We start from the raw sequence: 21,123 nt of genomic DNA on the forward strand, positions 1-21,123 counted from the left end.
TGCTTGCAGTTGTATCTTCATTGCTCTTTTACCCTGGCTGTTTGTAGAATTATTACTAAACCAAGAGCTAAAAAGCTGAGATATATTTAAAGAGTGATTCTTTTTGTGGCTGAAAATGTCTTTTGGAAAGGCTAACATTCATTGGAGGAAAAGTCTGTTTTGAGATTTCTTTACTGGTTTTACTGGATGTACTCTGTTACAGCAGTTGTTATATGTCAATCGTTTTCATTGAGTGATCTGCAGGGTGTAAACCAACTTTTAGATTGGCTAAATCCAGGATGATGATCAACTACTGGAATTTTAAATCATGGATTAGGTAATAAATGTGTATCTAAAGCTATTGTAAGGTTGGTTAGTAAAATTCCTTGCATTCGGGTAAGCTTTGTTCAGCCTATCGCTACGTAAAATTACTGATATTATATATATGCTTCCTATCATTTATAAAATAACTTCTGAATCGATATTGAAAATTTGCCTGTTCATTAAAGCTGTTACTCTCACCTTGTTCTGCTTTTGCATGTGCAATTGCACAAATCTTCCTTACTCGCTGTAGATCCCTTAAACAAAACAAAAAGGCCTTAAAGACTTGCTTTATTTCTGACACAGGGGGCAGAGCTCAGCAGAAGAGTGGACCTGTTGTGTTAGCAGATGAAGTAAAGAATCCAGCAATGGAGAAATTGGAATTGGTGAGAAAGTGGAGTCTAAACACCTACAAGGTACGCAGTCCTACATTTGTGTGTGCATGTATATTCTAGAAATGAGTTTGTGACTAGATCAGATTAAAGCTTTCGAAGCATTGCGCTGCGGTATGAGAGGAAGTAATCTGTTGTTTCAGTAAGCATAAACAAGAATGTGTGCAGAAGGCTTAGTTTTCTTCCAGGTGTAACCTTTGTAAGCCTTTTTAAATCCATGGTGTTAAATGGGAAATTTTTTAAAGGCATTGATATAACAAGGAGGAAATGTTATGTCTCTGTCCCCTTCAAAAGAACATACAGGCTTCAACTCTAACTCTTGAGTCTTTTTGCTGAGCTGATTACAGATAAAGTAGAATTTTAGCTCATAGGCCCATGTGTAAGTCCCAAACTTGTTAATTGCTGTTCTGATGTTTTTGTTATATCTTGGCTGAATTTTTTCTTAGTATTGAAATTGTTGCTTTCAACTCATATGTTATTTTCCAATGGCAATTCTTTGAGATCAACTGGTAATTGATGAAATTAAGGTAATAACAAAAGAAGAAAGAAAAGGTTCTTAAAGAGCCAATTTGCCAGCTGTGACTCTCATTAAAAAGCCACAAAGTAAGGAACAAGTGTCATGGAATATATTTTAATCAGGAGCTTTAAACAAAGACTGGTTTTGAAAAACAGCTTTGCATTAAAACTCAAATGGCAGAGGTGTGGACAGGTAGGGGAGTGCATCAGTAGGACCTGCATCAAACCATAAAGCAATGAGAAATTTGTTTTAAATTTTTTTCCTGTGTAAAACAGAGGTCTGAAACCCTCCAGTATTCTCAAATCCAGGTAAGGGCACTCACCCAAGTAAGGATGGGAACCAGGGGATGATAGGGACATTCTACCCACTGGAAAATGTTTGTGCTGGTCTTTGTGGTAGAATCAGAAGTTTGATCCTTTTCTTTGTCTAACTAAATTGATTTTAGAATTTCTACTTTGCATGTAACATAAATTTTGTGGCAACTGCAGGAGTCTGTCAGCCTTTCTTGCAGCCTTCTGTGGTCCAGTCAGAGTACATGCTACTTAGCTGAAGTTGTTCTCTAAAATTCTGTGTCCATTTAAGAAACACTGACTCTTGAGACTTAATCTGCTATACCACAAATTTATATCACAAATAAATAAGAGGATATGATCTTACTCTCTCTTTCTGGTGCTTTGATTTTAAAAGAACAAAATCAAGAAAACCCTGTGTCACAATTGCAGAAGGATTATAAACCTGTTTATGCACACCAATAACCAGAGGATTAGTGAAAAGTGCTGGAATGGTGGTCTTAGATCCCTGTTCAGAAAATTATTTCTTTGGCAGTCTATTTTGCTAAGTCTTGGTTTAAAAAAAAAAAAAAAAGTATATACATGTGTTTCTTGGTTTAAACCTTTCCCTCCCTGAAACCTAGAATTTCATCAGTTGTGGAATAGCGAAGACTAGCACTTCCAGAAAATCAAATGAATCTGTCTTCTTGGAATCTGGAAACTTGAGGTTGTCTCTCAAATATGCCTGAGGAGGTGAATCAGTTAAGATAGGACTCCTGAAACATCGTGACTTTTATTTTAGAGCTGTCTTGGATCATATGAGTTTATCTGAATAGGCGTAGCATTATACAAATGTCCCTGGAGATGCCACTTTAAAATACTTTCTATACAGTCTATACAAAAAAAAACATGTGTCATTTGTTAGGGACAGTATTTCAATTTGTGGACATAGTGGCATTGGTTTCTTTTCAGGAAGGTCATGGGAAGAAACCTCCTCTTTATCTTGTAATAGCTAACTGATTATATGTTAGATGTGGAAATGAAGGGCAGCAATAAATGGTTAGGGAAGTTGGCAGTTGAGCCCCTAGGAGCTGAAACAATGTCATTCTATGTACTAGGCATTAATCTGCAAGTGCAGTTAGTGGTGAAGCTGTTACCAAGTTATTTAGGGAACTGGCAGGAATAGTATCTCCAGCACTGTGTCAGGGATTATGAGATGGAAATTACTGGATTCTGGGGACTGAATTTAGAAGAAATTTTTTCTGTGTGCTGGCACACAGTCTTTTTAAGGCCTTTTTTGGCCACTGTGAGAGGTAGGGTGCTGAGTGAGGGGAACTTTGGTGTATCCCAGTAATGCCTTGTCCTGATATGTATGCAGGAACTTTGTGTGGGCATTTAGATGAAGAAAGTGACTATTGGATGAATGCAACTCTTCAAATCACTAGTTGCTTTTTTTAAACTTCAGAAAAGTTATTTTTTAAGCTTTGACTTTACCGACTTCAACAGTTGATGTGTGAGTCACACAACTCCTGTGTTACGGCTGCAGTGCCTTGGTAGAATGTACATCAACAATGAGATGTAGTCGATCAGTCTTTATTTAGGCCTTCCTTTTTCTGCAGGCCACTTGCTGGGAACCATTTAGAATTAAGAAATGTGTAACTGGAACTAAAATTCTGAAGCTTTGCGAAGTCAGTTGGTTCTCTTCTGTAAATCTTCCTCACTGATCAGATGTGTGAAATCTTCAGGAAGATAGATCGTCAGTGTCTAAACAACGATTTCTTTAAAGTGTGCTCCAGAGACCTTCCACCTTTTTCCTGGTGTCGTCAGTATCTGTCACTTTGTTTTTAGCTTTCCATTCCAGTTGTCCTCTTTGTCAGCCAGCTCTTACATGCAGATACCACTCCTTAGCAGCTTTCTCTGTTACGTCCAGAGATCATACCCATCTGTGAGGTGATGATTAAGTATGCCTGTATATATTTTGTATACCCTGTTTTTTGTCCCCTATGCGTTTCTGTGAATGGGACACATTTGCTTTTGTTATCTTCTACTTCTGTGTCTGTTTAAGCAACTGTTTACCATTGATAATTACAGGGGGTTGATGTTGCACTTCTGCCTAGCCTAATCGTGAATTTTCATAGACCACTTAACCTTCTCCCCGAACTCATGATGTAATGAGATTATTTTGTTGCCTTTGCAACTAGTGGCCCTCTTCATTCCCTCCAGTCTTCTGTTCCTTAGTAATCATGAGTTAGCCTCAAAAGTTGTTCTCTTTTCTTCTCCCATAATCTAACGGCCAGAGCATTTTTTGTTCTTTCCCTTCCCCAGACTCCCCCTTTGGATGAGAGAGGTTTTTTCATTTTAGTAGTAAGACAGACCCAAGGAATTTGTGACTCTTCTTTGCTTTCAACGATTCTAATAAAGCAGCTTATCTTCTTGTTTTTCATCACAGAATGAATCATAGAATGGTTTGGGTTGGAAGAGACCTTGCAGATCATTGAGTTCCAAATCCCCCTGGGCAGGGAAACCTCCCACCAGACCAGGTTGCTCAAAGCCCCATCTAACGTGGTCTTGAACACCTCCAGGGATGGGGCAGCCACAGCTTCTCTGGGGAGCCTGTGCCAGTGCCTCACCACCCTCATAGTAGAGAATTTCTTCCAAATATCTAATCTAAATCTCCCTTCTTTCAGTTCCTATTTCCCTTTGTCCTATCACTAAATGCTCTGGCAAAGAGTCCCTCTCCACCTTTCCTGTAGGCTTCCTTTAGGTACTGGAAGGCCACAATGAGGTCTTCTTGGAGCCTTATCTTCTCAAGACTGAAAAACCCCAATGTCCTCAGCCTGTCTTCACAGGAGAGGTGCTCCAGCACTTTGGTCATCTTTGTGTCCCTCCTTTGGACCTGCTCTAACAGGTCTGTTTCTGTCTTAGGTCGGGGGCCTCAGAGCTGAGCAGTGCTCCAGGTGGGTTCTCAAGAGAGCAGAGTAGAGGGGGAGAATCACCTCCCTTGACCTGCTGGTCACGCTTCTTTTAATGCAGTCTGGGTTACAACAGCTTAAACTTTGAGGAAAAAACACTGTATCTGTTTCACAAGCCTCTACTGGACTACTAGTAGAACTTGTATTTCTGAGACGTTTCCCTTAAATCTATTGCTGTTGTTTGTTGCTTTTTGCTTTGAGAATTATTTTTCTTAAAATTTGCCTGGTATACCTTTTCACTTCTTGAGAAGCATGGTATTATTATGCAGGAAAATGTTCTTTATAGGTTTCTTTTTAAAACAATGCCAAACAATTTGTGTGTGGAATATTCTCTCTGTTTGCTAGTGAGAAAATAGAGCAACTGTCTTTAAGCTAGTTCAGTTAGAACCAGCGTAAATGAAAACAGTAGGTAGGTGCATCCCCTTTGTTACTCTTGTTCAGTGTTCAGCTTCAACTACATCTCACTTTAATGAAGCATACGGAATAAGTATTTCAACTGACTCATTCCTCATTTTCTCATTTGCCAGTACTGTTTTCTTCATGTATTTTGTCAGAACTTCTGAGGCAAGTACTCCTTTGGTGAAAGTAACTTCTTCCTGTGTGAAAATTTTTTTGCTTCCAAAAATTTTACCTTTCACGACGTTTCCTTTCATTTCAATAGGTATGTGTCTGAGCATTTTCTTGGAAAATAGCCAGCATTTCTCCTTTAATTCCATGTTTGCTTTTATGTCTTGTCAAATGCTTATTTATACTCCTGGCATACTCTTTAAGACTTTTTACAATTTCAGTTGCAGGCCTTAGTATTAAAGGTCAATTCTGTGATGATATGACCTGGTGTGCTCTCCTAAATTTCAGATTCTTGACAGAAAAATTTCTACTAGGTTAGCTATGCTCTTTCTTGTTAACTTGTTGAGTCTAATGAGGTAGCCCAACTCCTGGCTTCCAATCTAAAGCTTATCATTTATGACCATCTTGTTCTACTTGATTCTTTTTTTGAGTCTTCCTTGTTTTTGTCTATTCAATTTAGAAATTATTGTGAAGTTCTAGAAGGTTAAAAGAGTATCTCCTTTGGAAGTAAGTGAAGACCAGACTAATCCAAATTCCTTGAATTTGGCAATCCTGGAAAATCTAGTGGTGTAATGTACCCTGGGAATATGTTTTAAGATAGAGTTGGGCTTTATCTCTCCTAATGAAACTTAAATTTTGTGCTTAGTTTTTTTTTGTGAATGTAGTTGCCTTGTAATTCTGTTTCTAGCAGTCCTCCTTCATATGTGTAACTTAATTTTGTCTTCACCTCTTGGAACCACGGATTAACTTAAGATTAATCATAACTAGAGCAGCAAATAATTGCTCCTTTACATAGAGAAGTTGCATGGTTTTGCCACATCTGCTTGGCAATTGGCTTCTCCGATGCATCACCCAAGGGGAAGCCCCAGTGGTGCGTCTTGGGAGGCTCACTGTTGAGTCGGGTTCAAATCTCTGGCAAGGAGATGTCACAGGTAACTGGAATGTGGCAGCTGCCAAAGCTGTCGTACCCTTTGGCTGGCTTAGGAAGAGCAGGTTTTGTTGCTCACTGTGTTAATGAACTGCAGAGCTGCCTCAGAAAGACTTTTTTGGTTACAAGTAGTACTCTTAACAATTAGCTCCGTTTTATAGCTGTGTGAATAATGAGAAATGCATTTTAATAATTTTTATATGTTTCTTAGTGAAAGTTGTGAGTCAGCTTTAAAAGCATAGTAAAGATGGCCCTCCCATCCATCATCTTCTATCTCCAAAAAATGAAAGTAAAAACTTAGAGCTGTTCAGGGTCTCACTGGAAACTTAAATAAATAAATAAAGCAGCTATGCGTCGTTTGGAATTGGATGGTTGGTAGACAAAGCCTGAAAGATGACTGAGTAGAAATTTTTATGCAAAACTGGTAGTACTTCCATTAATGGACTTCAATATAGCGAGCTAAATAATTGCTTCTTTTAACTTAATAAGATTCACCAAATGTAAAAGAGATAAGCATTCTTTTACTTGAGAAGCAATTAGTTATGCTCTTGATTTGCTAACTTGAATATTCATATTAGTAAGAGTTGAGACTTGTCCAACTGTTCTTGCTGAGTCCTGATGAACTTCTAAAGAGTGTGTTGTTTTTTCAGTTTGTTGTGCAAACTTATATTGGGAGGGGTGATTGTGAAAGAATTGTGTGTAATTATCTGTCCCTTGAAGCTGAAAATGGGTGTATGCTGTGTTGTCTTGGATATATTTGATTCTTTATAATTTAAATTTTTTTCCAGTGTACACGTCAGATCATCTCTGAAAAACTGGGTCGTGGCTCGAGAACAGTAGATCTGGAACTAGAAGCTCAAATAGATATATTGAGAGATAACAAAAAAAAATACGAAAATATCTTGAAACTGGCACAGACACTGTCCACACAACTCTTCCAGATGGTGCACACCCAGAGGCAACTTGGAGATGCTTTTGCTGACCTGAGTTTGAAATCATTGGAACTTCATGTAAGACTTTTATAGTGTTTAAAAAAAAAAAGGGCAGAGATGAAGATAAGCCTAATTGACTTGTGCAGGGTGTATAGTATCTAGCAGCTATTTCTATAAGCATTGTTGGTAACAACATGATGTTCTTTTTGTTAAAAATTTATGTAATTAATTTAAAACTATAGGATATCACTGCAGTTACTGGAGTTCTTAATTGTTTCTAAATGTTTGCCTTTAGCTGATAATTGGACTCAAGAGCTGACAACTTTGCATTGTGTATAGAAAATGCATTTTACGACTCCTTTTGCTTCTAATGAAATGTCAGTGTTCCAGAGCATTACTTCATGCCAATTACAGGATGTCTTTGGGGAATATGCCTGGGAGTAAGTAGAGTAGGGCACATTACTTCACTTCTACATGTGAAATGTGAGTAAATGATTTTTCTGTAGTAAATTGAAGCACTGAGACTTCATCTCAGAGTCCATTTTTTAATCAGAATTTTGCTACTAACAGGACTAATCTGTATTCTTTAGAGTTTCTGAGCGAGAGAGACTGTTTCAGATAACTGCATTTGGATTGTTCTTAGAAGTTTAGAAGCTTATGTAACACTGTCATTTTCTTACTGATCATAAAGCTGTGTGCTGTAAAGAAAGAAGGTAAATGTTGCATACAAAAAGTAACTGGTTTGCTTCTACAGTGATTGAACTCTGAAATTACAGAATAATCAGTTTGATAATGAAAACCAGGGTTTTAATGATTTCCTAAGACACAGGTGCCAAAACAGCCCCAATTAACATTGTTATTAAAGGTAGAACTTGTGTTTATTACTCCCTTTTCATGTTTCCCTACTCCTGCTGAGTTTCAGGGGAGGAGATGGAGTTAATGTTTATAAATAGGAGTCTTAACTGATAGCTAGGTTTTTGTTTTTTTCGTTGTTTTTTTTTTTTGTTTGTTTTTTGTTTTTTTTTTTTAAAAAAAAAAAAAGGAAAAAAATCTACTGCAGTGCAAGTCCTGGTATTATAGCCTGACAGATGAAAATCTGAAAATATAGCACTTCTAGCAGCTAAGAAATTAAATCTGCTAAAAGTAGTAGTTCTGAGTAATCAGTTGACTCTTGACACAAATGTGGGTATGTGGTTTGTGGCAGAACTTAGTGATTGTTATGAAGTATGTGCTGAAGCTGGATGTTTCTTCTGAAACTTGGATTAAATCTGGCATTGTGCTCTTGTTTAATGAATGCTTTTTCCATGAATAGCTTGTATTTCTAATGGGAATACTGTTCCTTCAGGTTCTTTCAGCATCTTGTACTGGTCTTGGAATTTGTTTCAGTCATTCATCTCTTATGTAGATTATTGAATGGGGCTGTTCATAAAAATCAAATAAAGGTTTCTGCTGCTGTAATAAAAGTTATCTAACCTTTGCCTCTTGGAGACTTGCCTGATGTTTGTCTCTTTCCTCTTTGTGTTTTCCCTTTGTTTAATCTGTACTGTATTACTGTCTGTAGCCCGGCCTGTTCTTGAATGTTTGGCTAGCATTGTTGTCTCTGAAACTTGTGCGAGGCTGCAAGTGGAATTTCTGACAGTTAGTCTTTAATGTTTAATTTGATAGCAGCATGTAAGGGGGAAAAAATCACTTCTTAAAGGTAATATTGTTTGGTTTATGCATGTTAACAAAATGAGATTTTAATGTGGTATCTACAGAGGCATTACTTAGTATGAATGTTTTACAGTTTCTCTCTTGGATACAAAGGTAACTCCTGGTTCCAGGCTCATGTGCCTCTAATTATACAGACTGATGCCTTCCAATTTTAATTGACCTGTGCATAGAGCACGAACTCTTGATACAGAAAGGATTTCCTGTCTGTCATAAGTGTTATCTGCAAAGGCTGCAGACAAAACTCACTTTTTTTCCTGTGAAATTATGAACCAGTAGCAAGACAGCTTTGGTGGTTTGCATGTCTGTCTCTCAGTACTGCAGACCACTAAGGTCCCATCTGTCTTACCCCCCTGCTTTGAATTGGGTAATATTGCTCATTTGGGTCTGCACTGATCCGGGTCAGAGGACCAGCTGGAGAACTAATTGTGGTCTTGCCTGTAGGAGGGAAAGTTCAGACTAAGTCCTGCTAGAGGAGCAGTCTGACTTGTGCTGTTGCCTTTGCCTGGATGCTCCTGCTTCTTCCCTGTGCTAGTGCTTGTGTTGCTGTGTAGTTAGCAATGTCAGAGGAAAACCAGCTGGAAAATGCTTTTACTTGATTTCAGCAGGATCTGTGGTGATCTGAGGGAATACTTCTGCCATACGAACAGCTGTGCAAAATGAAGGAGACAAAGTTACCTTTTAGCAGGATTTTTTAGATCTTAGCTCATGAAAAGGTGCCCTGCGTTGTCTTCCTATTTTCTCCCTTAAATTGCTCATTTCCACTGCATCTCCTTTCCTAGAAACTTCTTCCTTTACCACTGCCCATTAGCCTTACCCACATGAAGTCATTAAGTTAACATGAAATATCATTTGGCTTCGGTTGTTTGTTTTAGATGAAAGGAAACTGGGAGAATACAGTGCTTCTGAGTCAGTTATTGGCAGACCAAGTTCCAAATATGTTCCTAGTGTGTTTTATAGCCATTGCAACCAGAAATTATACTCTTTTATGAGAACTCCCATCTGCAGAGTATGAAGATGCCATATGGATGACATAAATGTAATAATTGGACTTGTTTGGCATCCGTGCATTAGGAAAATCTTTGCAGCCTTGGTCAGTGCTTATGCTGCTGTCAGAAAAGGGAGGAAAAATAAAGGCAGTAAGTCATATATCCAAATGTGACCCGAATGCCTTGGAGATAATTTCTCCCTTATTCATTTAAAACTTATGTCTGATCTACGTTATCGCTTTTATTTGCTATCCATTGTGACGCTCTGCCTTTTTTGGTTATTTACAGCCTAATAAAATATTACAGATCTTTAATTTTTTTTTCAGGCCTCCTTTCCAGAATGTGTAAGAAGAAAACTTATTAGCTAATTAATGCTGTGTGCCCTTGTGAATTTAGTTATATTACTGTATTTAATGTAGTGGTGTCTCTGTTGGCATTAAGGCATTACCTAGACAACCACATGAGAGATGCTGGATTAAACCAGTGCTGAATGACAACGTAATGATTGTTAGCGCTTCTAGGTAGCATTAATATTTTTCAAGTTCAGAAAAAAAACATTATGAAATAGGGTTTAACATCACATGGTTTCAAAATTGTAAACAGTGCTTTACTGATGTAAGAGGAATCTGATAAAAGCTGTGAACTGACTATTGTATTGAAATCATACGTGTTTAATCATAACTGTGTCCAAACAGAAGTGACAGAACTTCCATGTCTGTGTTATTGTATGTTTTTTATAGCTGCTGATGAATGTTATGATTTGAGATGATCTACAGTTCTTTTCTCTGCTCTGTTTACAGGAGGAGTTTGGCTACAATGCAGACACGCAGAAACTTCTAGCTAAAAATGGAGAGACTCTTCTTGGGGCTATTAACTTCTTTATTGCCAATGTGAACACATTGGTGAATAAAACAATTGAGGATACGTTATTGACTGTGAAACAATATGAAAGTGCAAGGTATAGTTATTCTATGTCTAGCTATTTTAATTACCAATTAATCTTGAGGAAACAAACCTTATATCAGTTTAGCCCTTGCATTTGAGTTACTAACCTGCTATCTAAAACCTTGTCAGTATAACACAACTTACATAATGAGAATTTACAGTTATCCATCTTGTTGTACATATCTTCAAATGTTTTGTAAATGTTCTGGTGTAGACTTCATTTTACTTTTTTATCTTTGTTTCTGAAAAAGAATAGCTTTTTTTTTTTTTTACTGCTTGCTAGCTTAAGGTGGCTTTCTAAGCAGAGGAACAGTGCAAGATTAACCCTTTGATCTAGCGATGTTGTAGTTAATGAAATAATCTTTGACTGAAAGGCAGTTCGTGTGCTTCTGTTGATACACAATACTTGTAGTTCACACTTCAATTTTTATATAGAAGTTGCAGGTTTGGCCTAGAAAGGGAAAAACCTAAAATACTTCATAATGGGTGAATAATATCTAGCAGAAGATAACGGATTTCCTGACCAGGAGATTCCTTTACTCCAGATACAGCACAGCACTCTGAGGACAAATTTTCTTCTGGTAGTGGCTAGAGTTGTGGTTCTTCATGCTTCATTCTTTTCCTCTTTCAGTTTCATTAAAGAAGATAGCATTTTTCTTCTAATTTGCTGAAAGATGCAGTTAATGCACTTTTATTTTCAGGTCAAAAACTGCAAATGGCTTGAGTTCTATAGCTTTCTCCTTTTTTTAATGGTTCTCCTCTAATGCTTTAAGCACATTTATAAGCAAAGTGTTTATAAGTTGTTGTTTTGATATTCGGGTAAACTTTCAAAAGGCATGAAAAGCATAACTAACCTAACAGTTAAGTTGTGTTTTATTTTCTTAATCCTTTACCTTAAAAAATTAAAGCCAGTTCATACGCTTTTCAGGCATCCTCTTGAAACTTTATATATCTGCTAAGACTGTTCTTGCCAATCCTTCTGAGCGTATGGTTCTTTCCTCCTGAAGTACTTCTGAGTTTCTCTTCTTCAAAGAAATACTTTATTTTTGTCATTTCAATAAAGCACATAAGTTATGAAGGTTCTTCACTTACATAGCCAGTCTGTCACTTTGCAATGAGAAAATAGCTCACATTTATTTTTGATCTTTCTCTTCCCTTTACATGGTTTTACTTTAGCATTCATCTGTTTCTCCCTCTTCTATCAACTCTTTATTAATTTGTTTCCTTTTGGAACTAAGTCATAAATTCATTAACTAAAGCCTGAATCATAGTGGCAATGAAAGTCAGGATGAGACCAGTGAATACTGTAATCACTTTTCCTCAGAATACATATTATCCTTTGGAGTGCTTATGTCACTAGCTGACAAGTTGTTTTTTAACTAGCTTTTAGTTTTGATGCTTCCAGTTTTATAAATGTCTATACTTGACAAAGTAAGACAGAAATAGGCTGGTTTGTTCCATTGAAATCGGTATCCATCACATGATACACTAGGTTCCACTATTTTAAGACCAAAACCAAACGAGTAGTGAGTGAGGCTTGGGCAGGGGTGCTTGTGACCCTAGGCTGATCTCTGGGTATTGTTGGTTGCTGTACCTGGCCAAGTGCTAGATGGTACTGAACAAAGGAGCCCATATTGCATTGGAGGAGGGGAAAAAATTTAAAGGCTGTCACTGTTTGTCTCATCCATTTGCAGTAATGTTTTAAAATATAAAAATAGTTTATCTGGCAAGGATCCAGTGTTCAGTAGGCTTTTATGTAACGCTGGAAAGCAGAAGATGAATTTCGTGATATCTTTAATAATAATCTGTAGGTGCTTTTCCACACACAAATGTTACATGTTGATGAACAGAAAGCTGAACTTCATGGAATTTTGTTAACAAAAATTTGCTTGATGTTTTTGAAGACAATATTGAATGGAAGTTTATTGTTTGTGAATACAGAAGTATTTCAATTTTTTTTCTCATTAAAATGAGAGAAGGTATGACTGCATCTTGATTTGTGTAGTAAAAAGTACATTCTAACATGGAAGAGTATCAGGAGGCTTTCTTTTTTAAATAGTGATATGTGAAGACTAGATGGGTTAATTAAAGTATTATCAGGCAAGAGCCAATACCATAACTTCAGTTCAATTTTTGCTAGCAGCATCTATGACAATTTCTTATTTTTTTGTAGTGTTGGCTTCTCTTTACTTGCTGATTGCTGCTGACTTTGCTAGGAAAAAAAAGTAGATTAGAAAACCTTTTTCATCTGGTTTTATTTAGAAGTGGGATATATGCCTTCACTGCAGGATTAGCTGAAGTACTTACTCTGTTGTTAGACAACTTTTTCTCTTCTCTCGCAGTGGTGGTGATCCAGGGTATCTGACTTCCCTTGGGACATAAGATGAGCCCTTGGCAGGGTATAAATAAAAGCAGCCTCTGTATCCACAGGGTGGATTGTTCAAATCCAGTTTTGGGATAGCAGCTAAATTAGAACATGTTGTAAAAGCCTTGGGACATTTTGGTAATTTTGGTAAAGTAAGCCATTACTCACTTCTGCTTAAGGGGATGCCCTGCCTATAGTGCTTCTCATGCTCTTGATGCAAACTGTTCACTATGATAATTCAGCATTAAGAAAATGACACATGGGAACACACTCTGTGGCTAGATAAACTGTCTTAATAAGCTCGGATGTCCCAGGAAAGGACCTGACCACTGAAGCCTGCACAAAGCAGAGGGTTGGAAGCATGTTTGAGACAGCAACAGAATGCTGTGGAAGCAGCTTTTATACTATGTACATAGAGGTGGTTTTTTCTCCCTCCTATTAATCAAGATAACTTGCCTGTTTTTTTCTTTTTTTCCCCCTACTAGACTGTTTGCTTTACTTTCTATTGTAATTGGCACTTATGCAAAGTCTGTTTTAAGACACGTTGCCTTTACGTTTTTTTCCTCTTTTTTCTCAGGATTGAATACGATGCCTATCGAACAGACCTGGAAGAGCTGAATCTTGGCCCTCGTGATGCAAACACTCTACCAAAGATTGAGCAATCACAGCAGTTGTTTCAAGTGCATAAAGAGAAGTATGACAAGATGCGTAATGATGTATCTATCAAATTGAAATTTTTGGAAGAAAATAAGGTAAGTAACAGCTTCTGGTTTTGTGCTTAGATATTTTGTCCTGTATGTTCCTGCTTTGCTAGAAATACTTTTAGCTATTTGATCTTAAAATGCATCTTAATTTAAAAGTAGAGCAAGCAAAGAGAAGAGAAAACAAACCTCTTCAATTCCAAAAGAATATATAATGGAAACATAGCTCCTGAACACTGTTGCTTTATACCAGCATTTGCATTAGGACTAGGGGTCTGGAACCACATAGCCCAGATAGTGTGTTAAGAGTTAGTGAACCAGGTCATCAGGTGATTTTAAAGCCAGTATTGTCCTGAGTTTCATTCATTGTTCTTGATGAACTTGTAGCCCATTAACTTGCAAATGGAAAAATTCTTGTCAAAACTCACTGTCCTAAACGAGGTGAAGTCTAATCCAAATGCTGATACTTATGTTCTTAAGAGGATTTACTAATTTAAGTTTTAAAACTAAACTAGGTTGAAAATGGGTATCCTGAAGGTGTTGGCTATTTTTGTTTACATCATTTTCCTCTTTTAGTATGTTGTTTAATATTAATATATTACAGGATTGTGGTGAAACTGCTTGTTTCTTCCAGCTCATATCTGTATAGGAATTTTGATGCTTAAATTCAATTTAGTCAAAATAACACTTACCATACTTCTTGGTTTGCATTAACTGTATAGTGCAATGATCACTTTATACAGGTACGAAAGCTTCAGAGTGAAAACATTTTACTTCCATCTTGCTTCACAAAAAAGCTTTTATTTCCCCCACAAAAAAAATAAATAAATAATTATGGAACACTAGTGAAGTTGTTTTCCTAGTGACAGACAGTCCTGGATTAGGTCAAACATCCTGTTAGCAGTCACAGCCTACAAATTTAGTTTCTGGAAGATAGTTTTTTCCTTCCGTTTTTTTATGAAGAGTGGACTTCAACATGCTTAAAACTTTTTATCACTGGTTGATACTTCCAAGTTTTGACAGTAGAGATGTCAAAATATTTTCTAAAGGGAGACTGGAACTTTGTTCCCAATTAAACCACAGAAAGGATTTCCTGTACAGTCAAATAATGGGCTTAAATATAATTCTGTACTGAGAGGCCTGCTCACATAAATTCCCTGTTGGTGTTTTGGATTTTTTTTTTATGTACAGTTCTCCAAAATATACTTGATGTTATCTTAATCCTAAATTTGTGAAGAGCTTTTTTCTCCAGGTTGCAGCTGTCTATTTGGGGTTTTTGTTCTTCTGTTGCCCAGAGCGTTTCCTGATATGCAGTCAGAGGCAGTGGTTATCACAGAGATGCCTCTTACCGACCTGACATCTTTATTCCTTTCTCTGGTGTCAACCATCTTTTATCAACATCAACATAGGAGAGCTCATGTGAGACCTCATACTTGTCCTGCAGCTAGTATTAAAAAATCGGAATGCACAACTGATCAGCCAGACAAGTACATAACCATTACAAGCATTAATTTTAATTTTTAGGTTCATATAAAGTGTATGCAACTGCTCTTAAGTCAATTGTATTTTATACTTTAAAGGATTATTAACTGTATGATCAAGAAGTGTTAAATTTAATTGAAATTGAAATCTAATTCCTACAATCCCAGATGCTCTACTTCTTCCAAAGGTGCCTGAGAACAATTGCTTACCCGATCAGTAAATGTTTGTGTGTGTCTGTAATATTGTTGCTTCAGCTGATGGAGTGGTGCACTCTTCAGGAGATGGTTTAAACTGAAGACCATATATGATGTTGAATTGGCAAAGGGAAAAGCGATTTTGACATTGCTAAGGTGTTACAGTAGTTCTAGGGAGGGCATAATAGTGGCTATACTGCTACTATATCCTTAGGAGGAGCAGGAACTTGATGTTTATTTTAGTGTGCCCATTCATGGGACCAAATTGTCTTGGTGCCCATTTAATAGAATGGGAGGTCAAAATAAAGGAAGATCAGTCAGACAAAATACATGTAGTGTTTTACTTGGGTTCTCACAAAGGGCTGCATTTGTAGGCTGTTCTGGAAAGCCTTTTTTTTTTTTAGGCTTATTGTGTGCAAGGCAAATGAAGGTTAGTATTTGAGTAGCTTTATTGAACAAGGAATGGCCTTGCCAGACGTGTGTTACAACATGCTAGAATGTGCAAATCTCTGATCATCAGTGTTACTAATACACATCGTCATAATTCTGAGTCCAGAGGTGCATCGATCCAGAGGTGATAGTTCAGAGATTAATTAGAGAATTCTTTAGGTAAGAATGGTGCAGTAGCCAGACAGCTTTCCTGCTGTTGATTGTGAACCCTTGGGGCTTGGGGTCTTCTATATTCTGATACAGGATGCACTACAGTGTAGTCTCAAGCGTAGTTATTGTTTTTTTGTGTCTTGAATGCAGAATTGTATAATGAAACTTGGCTATAGCAAAGCAATTAAGTATTTTAGGATTTAATTTTCAGTTAGATATATCAGTTCATGGTTACCTCCTAATAAATACGTATTTTTTTTAGTCTGAGCAATACAAAAAAAAATAATTCATATACACACAAAGGAAGCATGAGGAAATGTGGGGAAAAAAACAGGAAACGTGGGGAATGAATTCCAACCTACAGTATCTTCTGTGTGTGAAATAGGAAACTCACATCTCTCTAGGCCATGTCCATTTTTTGTTTATGTAGAAAGTTCAGTTTTGTTTTGAGACTAAAGTTTGCCAAGTCTATTATGGAATGCTTACTCATCTCATAATGAGGAACAGATATGCATATAGTTAATTAACAAGGGGCAATAATTTAAAATGATGTTCAATTTGAAAAAACACGATGGCTTTTTGACAGGCATGCTAGTTGCACTTTGGAACCCATATTTTAGCAACTTAAAATTGATGTTGTTTTATTGATAGGCAAATCTTCAAATGGTTATTTGCTGGAGTGGGTGCTGCAGTTCGGTGTTTAAGATTTGGCCTTTAGCTCTGTAATCTGACAGTCACATCAAGGCTTTGGTGTAGAAGGAGGTGGTCCCGTCCTCCTGTATCCCCCTTCCCCCACATTGCTTCTCTGTTGTGCTTACAGAAGTGTTTTTGCAGCTGTGCAGAGAATCAGATTGGGGAACGGATCCAGGCTAAGGCAAATATGTTGTTGTCTGGTTAGTTTTAATCTAGATCTGTTCCCTGATCCAACTGACTGCATAACTGCATGAGTGTTTTGCCAACACAGGCCTAAGGTGAAACACTATGGCAGTGGGGATCAATGGTTGGATATGGGAGTGGGGAAGGCTGAGCTTTCTTCAGGGGAAAGCTGGTTCACTTTGAACTTGGTTTTAAATGAATGCTTGTAGTCAAGATTTCAGACGTTTTTGGGGGTTTTGTTGCAGTGGACATCAAGTGATTTGAGATATCAGATTACTCTCTTTTCTTACCTGGCTGCTGCTTCATCGTTGAGCTTACAGGAGGAGTTGAGTATATGCTCTTATTGAATGTTTAATAGAGCTGAGGACAATGAGTTCCCCCAGTCATTTTGGGGATTGGCTTAGGAACTGTCTCCGGAAGGAGGAGAGCAGTAGTAACATCTGGCACCTCAGCTACCAGTTTGATAACTATCCCCAAACTTATATCACAATGATCTGGCTCTGGAATAGAACTTCATAAAATGAGTTAGCTTTGGTAGTTCAAAAACAAACAAGCAAAGCGTTTTCCAATTTGAATCATTTGACTTTGTTGTCAATTCTTGATTGTGTGTGCATACATGTGTGTGTGTGTGTGTGTGTGTATATATATATATATATATATATATACACTCACTGAAGCCTAGGCCTGACTGAATACATACAACTATCAGATGATTTCAGAGAAGTTCACAAAAGCTTTGTGATAAAAGCTTCCCAAGCAAAGTACCTATAGAGAAATCTAAACCTGCTGCCTGCCACATCATCCGTTTGGGCTCAGTCAGCCACTCTGTTTCTCTGTTCTCTTCGATGTTGTCCAAGTGGGCTCGAGGTCCTGTAGGCTGGAAACAGGCACAGGGCCGCCTCTTCGGCAGTCAGGCTTTCTGGCACGAGAGTAGGGTTGTGCTGGGCTGAGAGTACACTCAGGAACAAAAAGGACAAGTTTCTGGCTATGAGTAACACTGGACGGATGCCTTTTCATCACCCTACTACCCATTCATGACTTCAGGTTTCCTGCTGTGCTACAGTGAAAATGTAACGTTTACTTGACTTTGCTTAGACTTCATCAGCACTACAGTCTGTCATCGGGGACTAGACCAGAAGAGAACAGTGATGCCCTCCGGCTGCTTTCGTGCCCTTCTCCCCAAGTTTTGATTGCTGCGATGAGTTGTGTTTCACAACTACTCCACACGTTTTATAATCAAGATATTGACTAAGCACTGTAAATAATCCTGCATTACAGGAGGCAGGCAAGAAATACTGCTGGGAAAAGAGCATCAGTTTTTCTTGACTTGGGTATGCAAAAGCCAGAGAACAGCACCTCTTTGCAGGAGGGGACAAATAAGTGAACTGTATACTTAAAGCATTTGTCATGTAGTGTCTTAGGGAAATGCATTTGGCTTGCAGGTAGGTATATTGCACAGAGGTATGGCATCTAATTTCGAGTAATCAAGTATTTGTAATTTGCTAGCATTATGCTGTTCAGTGAATTGCCTGTGGTCCGTGCGTATTGAGTTGGTGTTGCTAGTTAAGCTTATTTTATGAAAATACTAAATGACTTTAATAATAGGGAATTTTGTATTTGCATTTTGTATTTGTAAACTTTCATTAAATAACCTCGTGTGACGTCTGAGCATCTCAGATATGCCTGTTTTTGTTATAATGGATGTGTGACGTTATTTGCATCTGCCTGTTCATCTGAACCAATCTCTGTCCTTGCCTGCAGGTTAAGGTGTTGCACAATCAGCTCGTTCTGTTCCACAATGCCATTGCAGCGTACTTTGCTGGGAATCAAAAGCAGCTTGAACAGACACTTAAACAGTTCCACATCAAGTTGAAAACTCCTGGAGCAGATGCTCCATCCTGGCTTGAAGAACAGTAATCAGAGAAGAGGAGCTGATGCTAACCTAAAATCAATAAATCTAATAAGAATTAAGGGTTGGGGTTGAAGGACTGTTGTAGTGATTCTTGCACAGACAGCTTTAATTTTTTTTTCCCTTTTATAATACTGTAAAACTGAATTTGGTGGGAAAGTGGGTAACTTTAAGGTAACCAAACATAATTTCTATCATTTCAAATATAGAGCACTCCTTTTGTATGTGAAGGTTGGTGGTTATTTCTGTAGCTGGGATGGGGGAGGGAGGGAGGGGAAAGAAAACTATATAGATTTGCACTGACAAATTATGTTCGTGATCTCTGGTCATTTTGGTGGCTGGTCAAAATATTTCCAAATGGAGGTTTACATGATTTGTACCAACATCTGGTATTTTATAGATGAATATAGAAAACATCTTTAATGATTTTCGTATGACTTTTAAAAAGGAGAGAGTTAAAAGAGTATTTTGCAGATTAATAATATAAGGTCCGTATGCAGTACCTGCGTATAAGACAGCAGTATCAGAACACTCATTGACTAGTGGAATTAGAGCAAATGCCTTTTAAAAAGATGTACATTTCCATCATAGAATTAAAGGAAAAAAACACTAAAGCAAGAATCACTGTCAGTCTGAGGCTTCTAAGCACACGTTTTTGCTTTGCACCAAATGGTTTGCTGAGTGAGGCCGACCATACAATGTACTAATTTCATTTAAAATTTTACTTTCTCTATGGAAAAAAAAAAAAAACAACCGTACTAGCCTTAAATCACAAGTATGTGCCTTTTTATAAGATAATGTTTTCAACCATTGTACATAATCCAAGAACCCTTTCACATAATGGTTTGTCAGTTCCCATCATGGGAAAGTAGACTGTGTAAATGCTGTTTCTTTGTACACTTAGAGTGAGTTGAAGCTTTAGTTAATCTTCATGGATGGATGCGATTTTGAGAAAGGAAATTGGGCCAGTATGATTTTTCTATTTAATTGAAAAGCATACGTCAGTAAGGGGAGTAATGAGGAAGATATTTCTTTTTTTAATTTCTCCATCAATAGCATAGTCCTTCTTTAAATGTAAAATTCTGTCAATTTTATCATATACATTTTAAATTGAGTGTATTGAAGTCCTCATTTGCACATGTTACATTGCTTTGTGTTCTATTAAGTAAAATGAAATGCTTCAAATATGTTATTTACAACTGTGTGGATTGTATGATTTATGTACTGTATGTTCAAATGCCTTTCAGCTGACATTCTTAAAGTTTTCAGTGCTTAACACAACTGTATTGTAACTGTAAATCAAACTTTTTAATCATTCCTCATTAAATTCTGGGCCTGACAGAGCCTTCCTTATGTTTTTTGTTCTGTCAGAATCTCTTGTTATCGTTCATTTACATTCCCCAGAATGTATATCCTCTGTGAATTTTGTATTCATATTAAAGGTGTTTGCAGTCTAATTTCCTTGACTTGTGATGGTTAAGAGTACAACCCAGCTTCTGCAGTGGAAGTTCCGTTTTGTATTTGAGTTGTACCCCTACCCGTGAATTTCTGGGAAATCCGTAGGTTATAACGCTGCTGTTACTTTATTTCAGGATGATTTAATAATGTGCAAGTTCAAGTTGAATGTAGACTTCAAGTGAAACATCCTTTAGTATGTGTATGTTCTTGATTTTAAACTTCTGAAGCTAACTTCATATTTAACAACTTCTATGAAGCTGTTGTTTTCTACTGTCTACGAATCTTGATGTGTGTACGATATAATGGTGCAGGTAAGAAGTTAGCTGTAGACTGTGTGGTTGAGGTAGGATGTACAGATATCGTAGCAGGGGTAGAGAATGCAAACCTATTGATCACAATTGCAATACCTACTCTCAGAATACTATACAGGAAACATGTAATTTTGGTTTCAGTGCAGGATTCATGCTCTTCCTGCTGAATATAGTCCCTGCACAGAAGGAAGTGATCTGTCAGAAGTGGTAAGAGTGAACTCGGGTCTGAAATTGTTTTGTGCAGGAAGGAGACTTATGGCATTGTGCAAACCTCAAACTTTTGCAGTGGCTTAAAACTGATGGAGTGTCTTCAACTGGAAGGAAAGGTTGGACAAAAGAGATTACTTGCTGAAGTCTCAGTGTAGCATTTAAGACCAGAGAGAAGGAAGAATGATTTCCATTTTGCTCACCAGAGCAATTGTTCTAATGGATAGCCTCAGAGAGGAGGATTCTGTGTTTAGCTGATTGATGGGATATTGAAGTGACTTCCTTTTGTGGCACATGGATGGTGGCAAAAGAATGTGAAATATATGCTCATGAAAGAATTCAAATTCATGCCTGATATTCAAAGCTAACTTCAAATCTAGCCAACTTTAGAAACTTTTTCTTCTGGAGATCATATGCGGAAGTTTCCAGTTGGAAATAATTATGGTTGTTTGTTTTTCTAATACAGAAAAAAGAGAAAATATCTGTATATCGAGCTTCT

General features: G+C 37.4%; 1 protein-coding gene across 9 annotated transcripts in view; it reads left to right on the top strand.

The window, feature by feature from the left end:
- The window catches only part of ARFIP1 (ARF interacting protein 1), a 42,817-nt gene extending 22,712 nt beyond the window's left edge, over positions 1 to 20,105 (top strand). For all 9 annotated transcript variants that reach the window (XM_068680975.1, XM_068680973.1, XM_068680972.1 and 6 more), the window contains 5 exons: positions 607 to 716; positions 6,734 to 6,955; positions 10,377 to 10,534; positions 13,464 to 13,638; positions 18,501 to 20,105. In XM_068680975.1, coding sequence (XP_068537076.1) covers positions 607 to 716; positions 6,734 to 6,955; positions 10,377 to 10,534; positions 13,464 to 13,638; positions 18,501 to 18,656 — 821 coding nt within the window. In that variant the 3' untranslated portion in view covers positions 18,657 to 20,105. The remainder of the gene's footprint in view (positions 1 to 606; positions 717 to 6,733; positions 6,956 to 10,376; positions 10,535 to 13,463; positions 13,639 to 18,500) is intronic.
- The last annotated feature ends 1,018 nt before the right edge of the window (positions 20,106 to 21,123 follow it).

Source organism: Anas acuta, chromosome 4, assembly GCF_963932015.1.
Source record: "Anas acuta chromosome 4, bAnaAcu1.1, whole genome shotgun sequence".
Taxonomy (NCBI): Eukaryota; Metazoa; Chordata; class Aves; order Anseriformes; family Anatidae; genus Anas; species Anas acuta.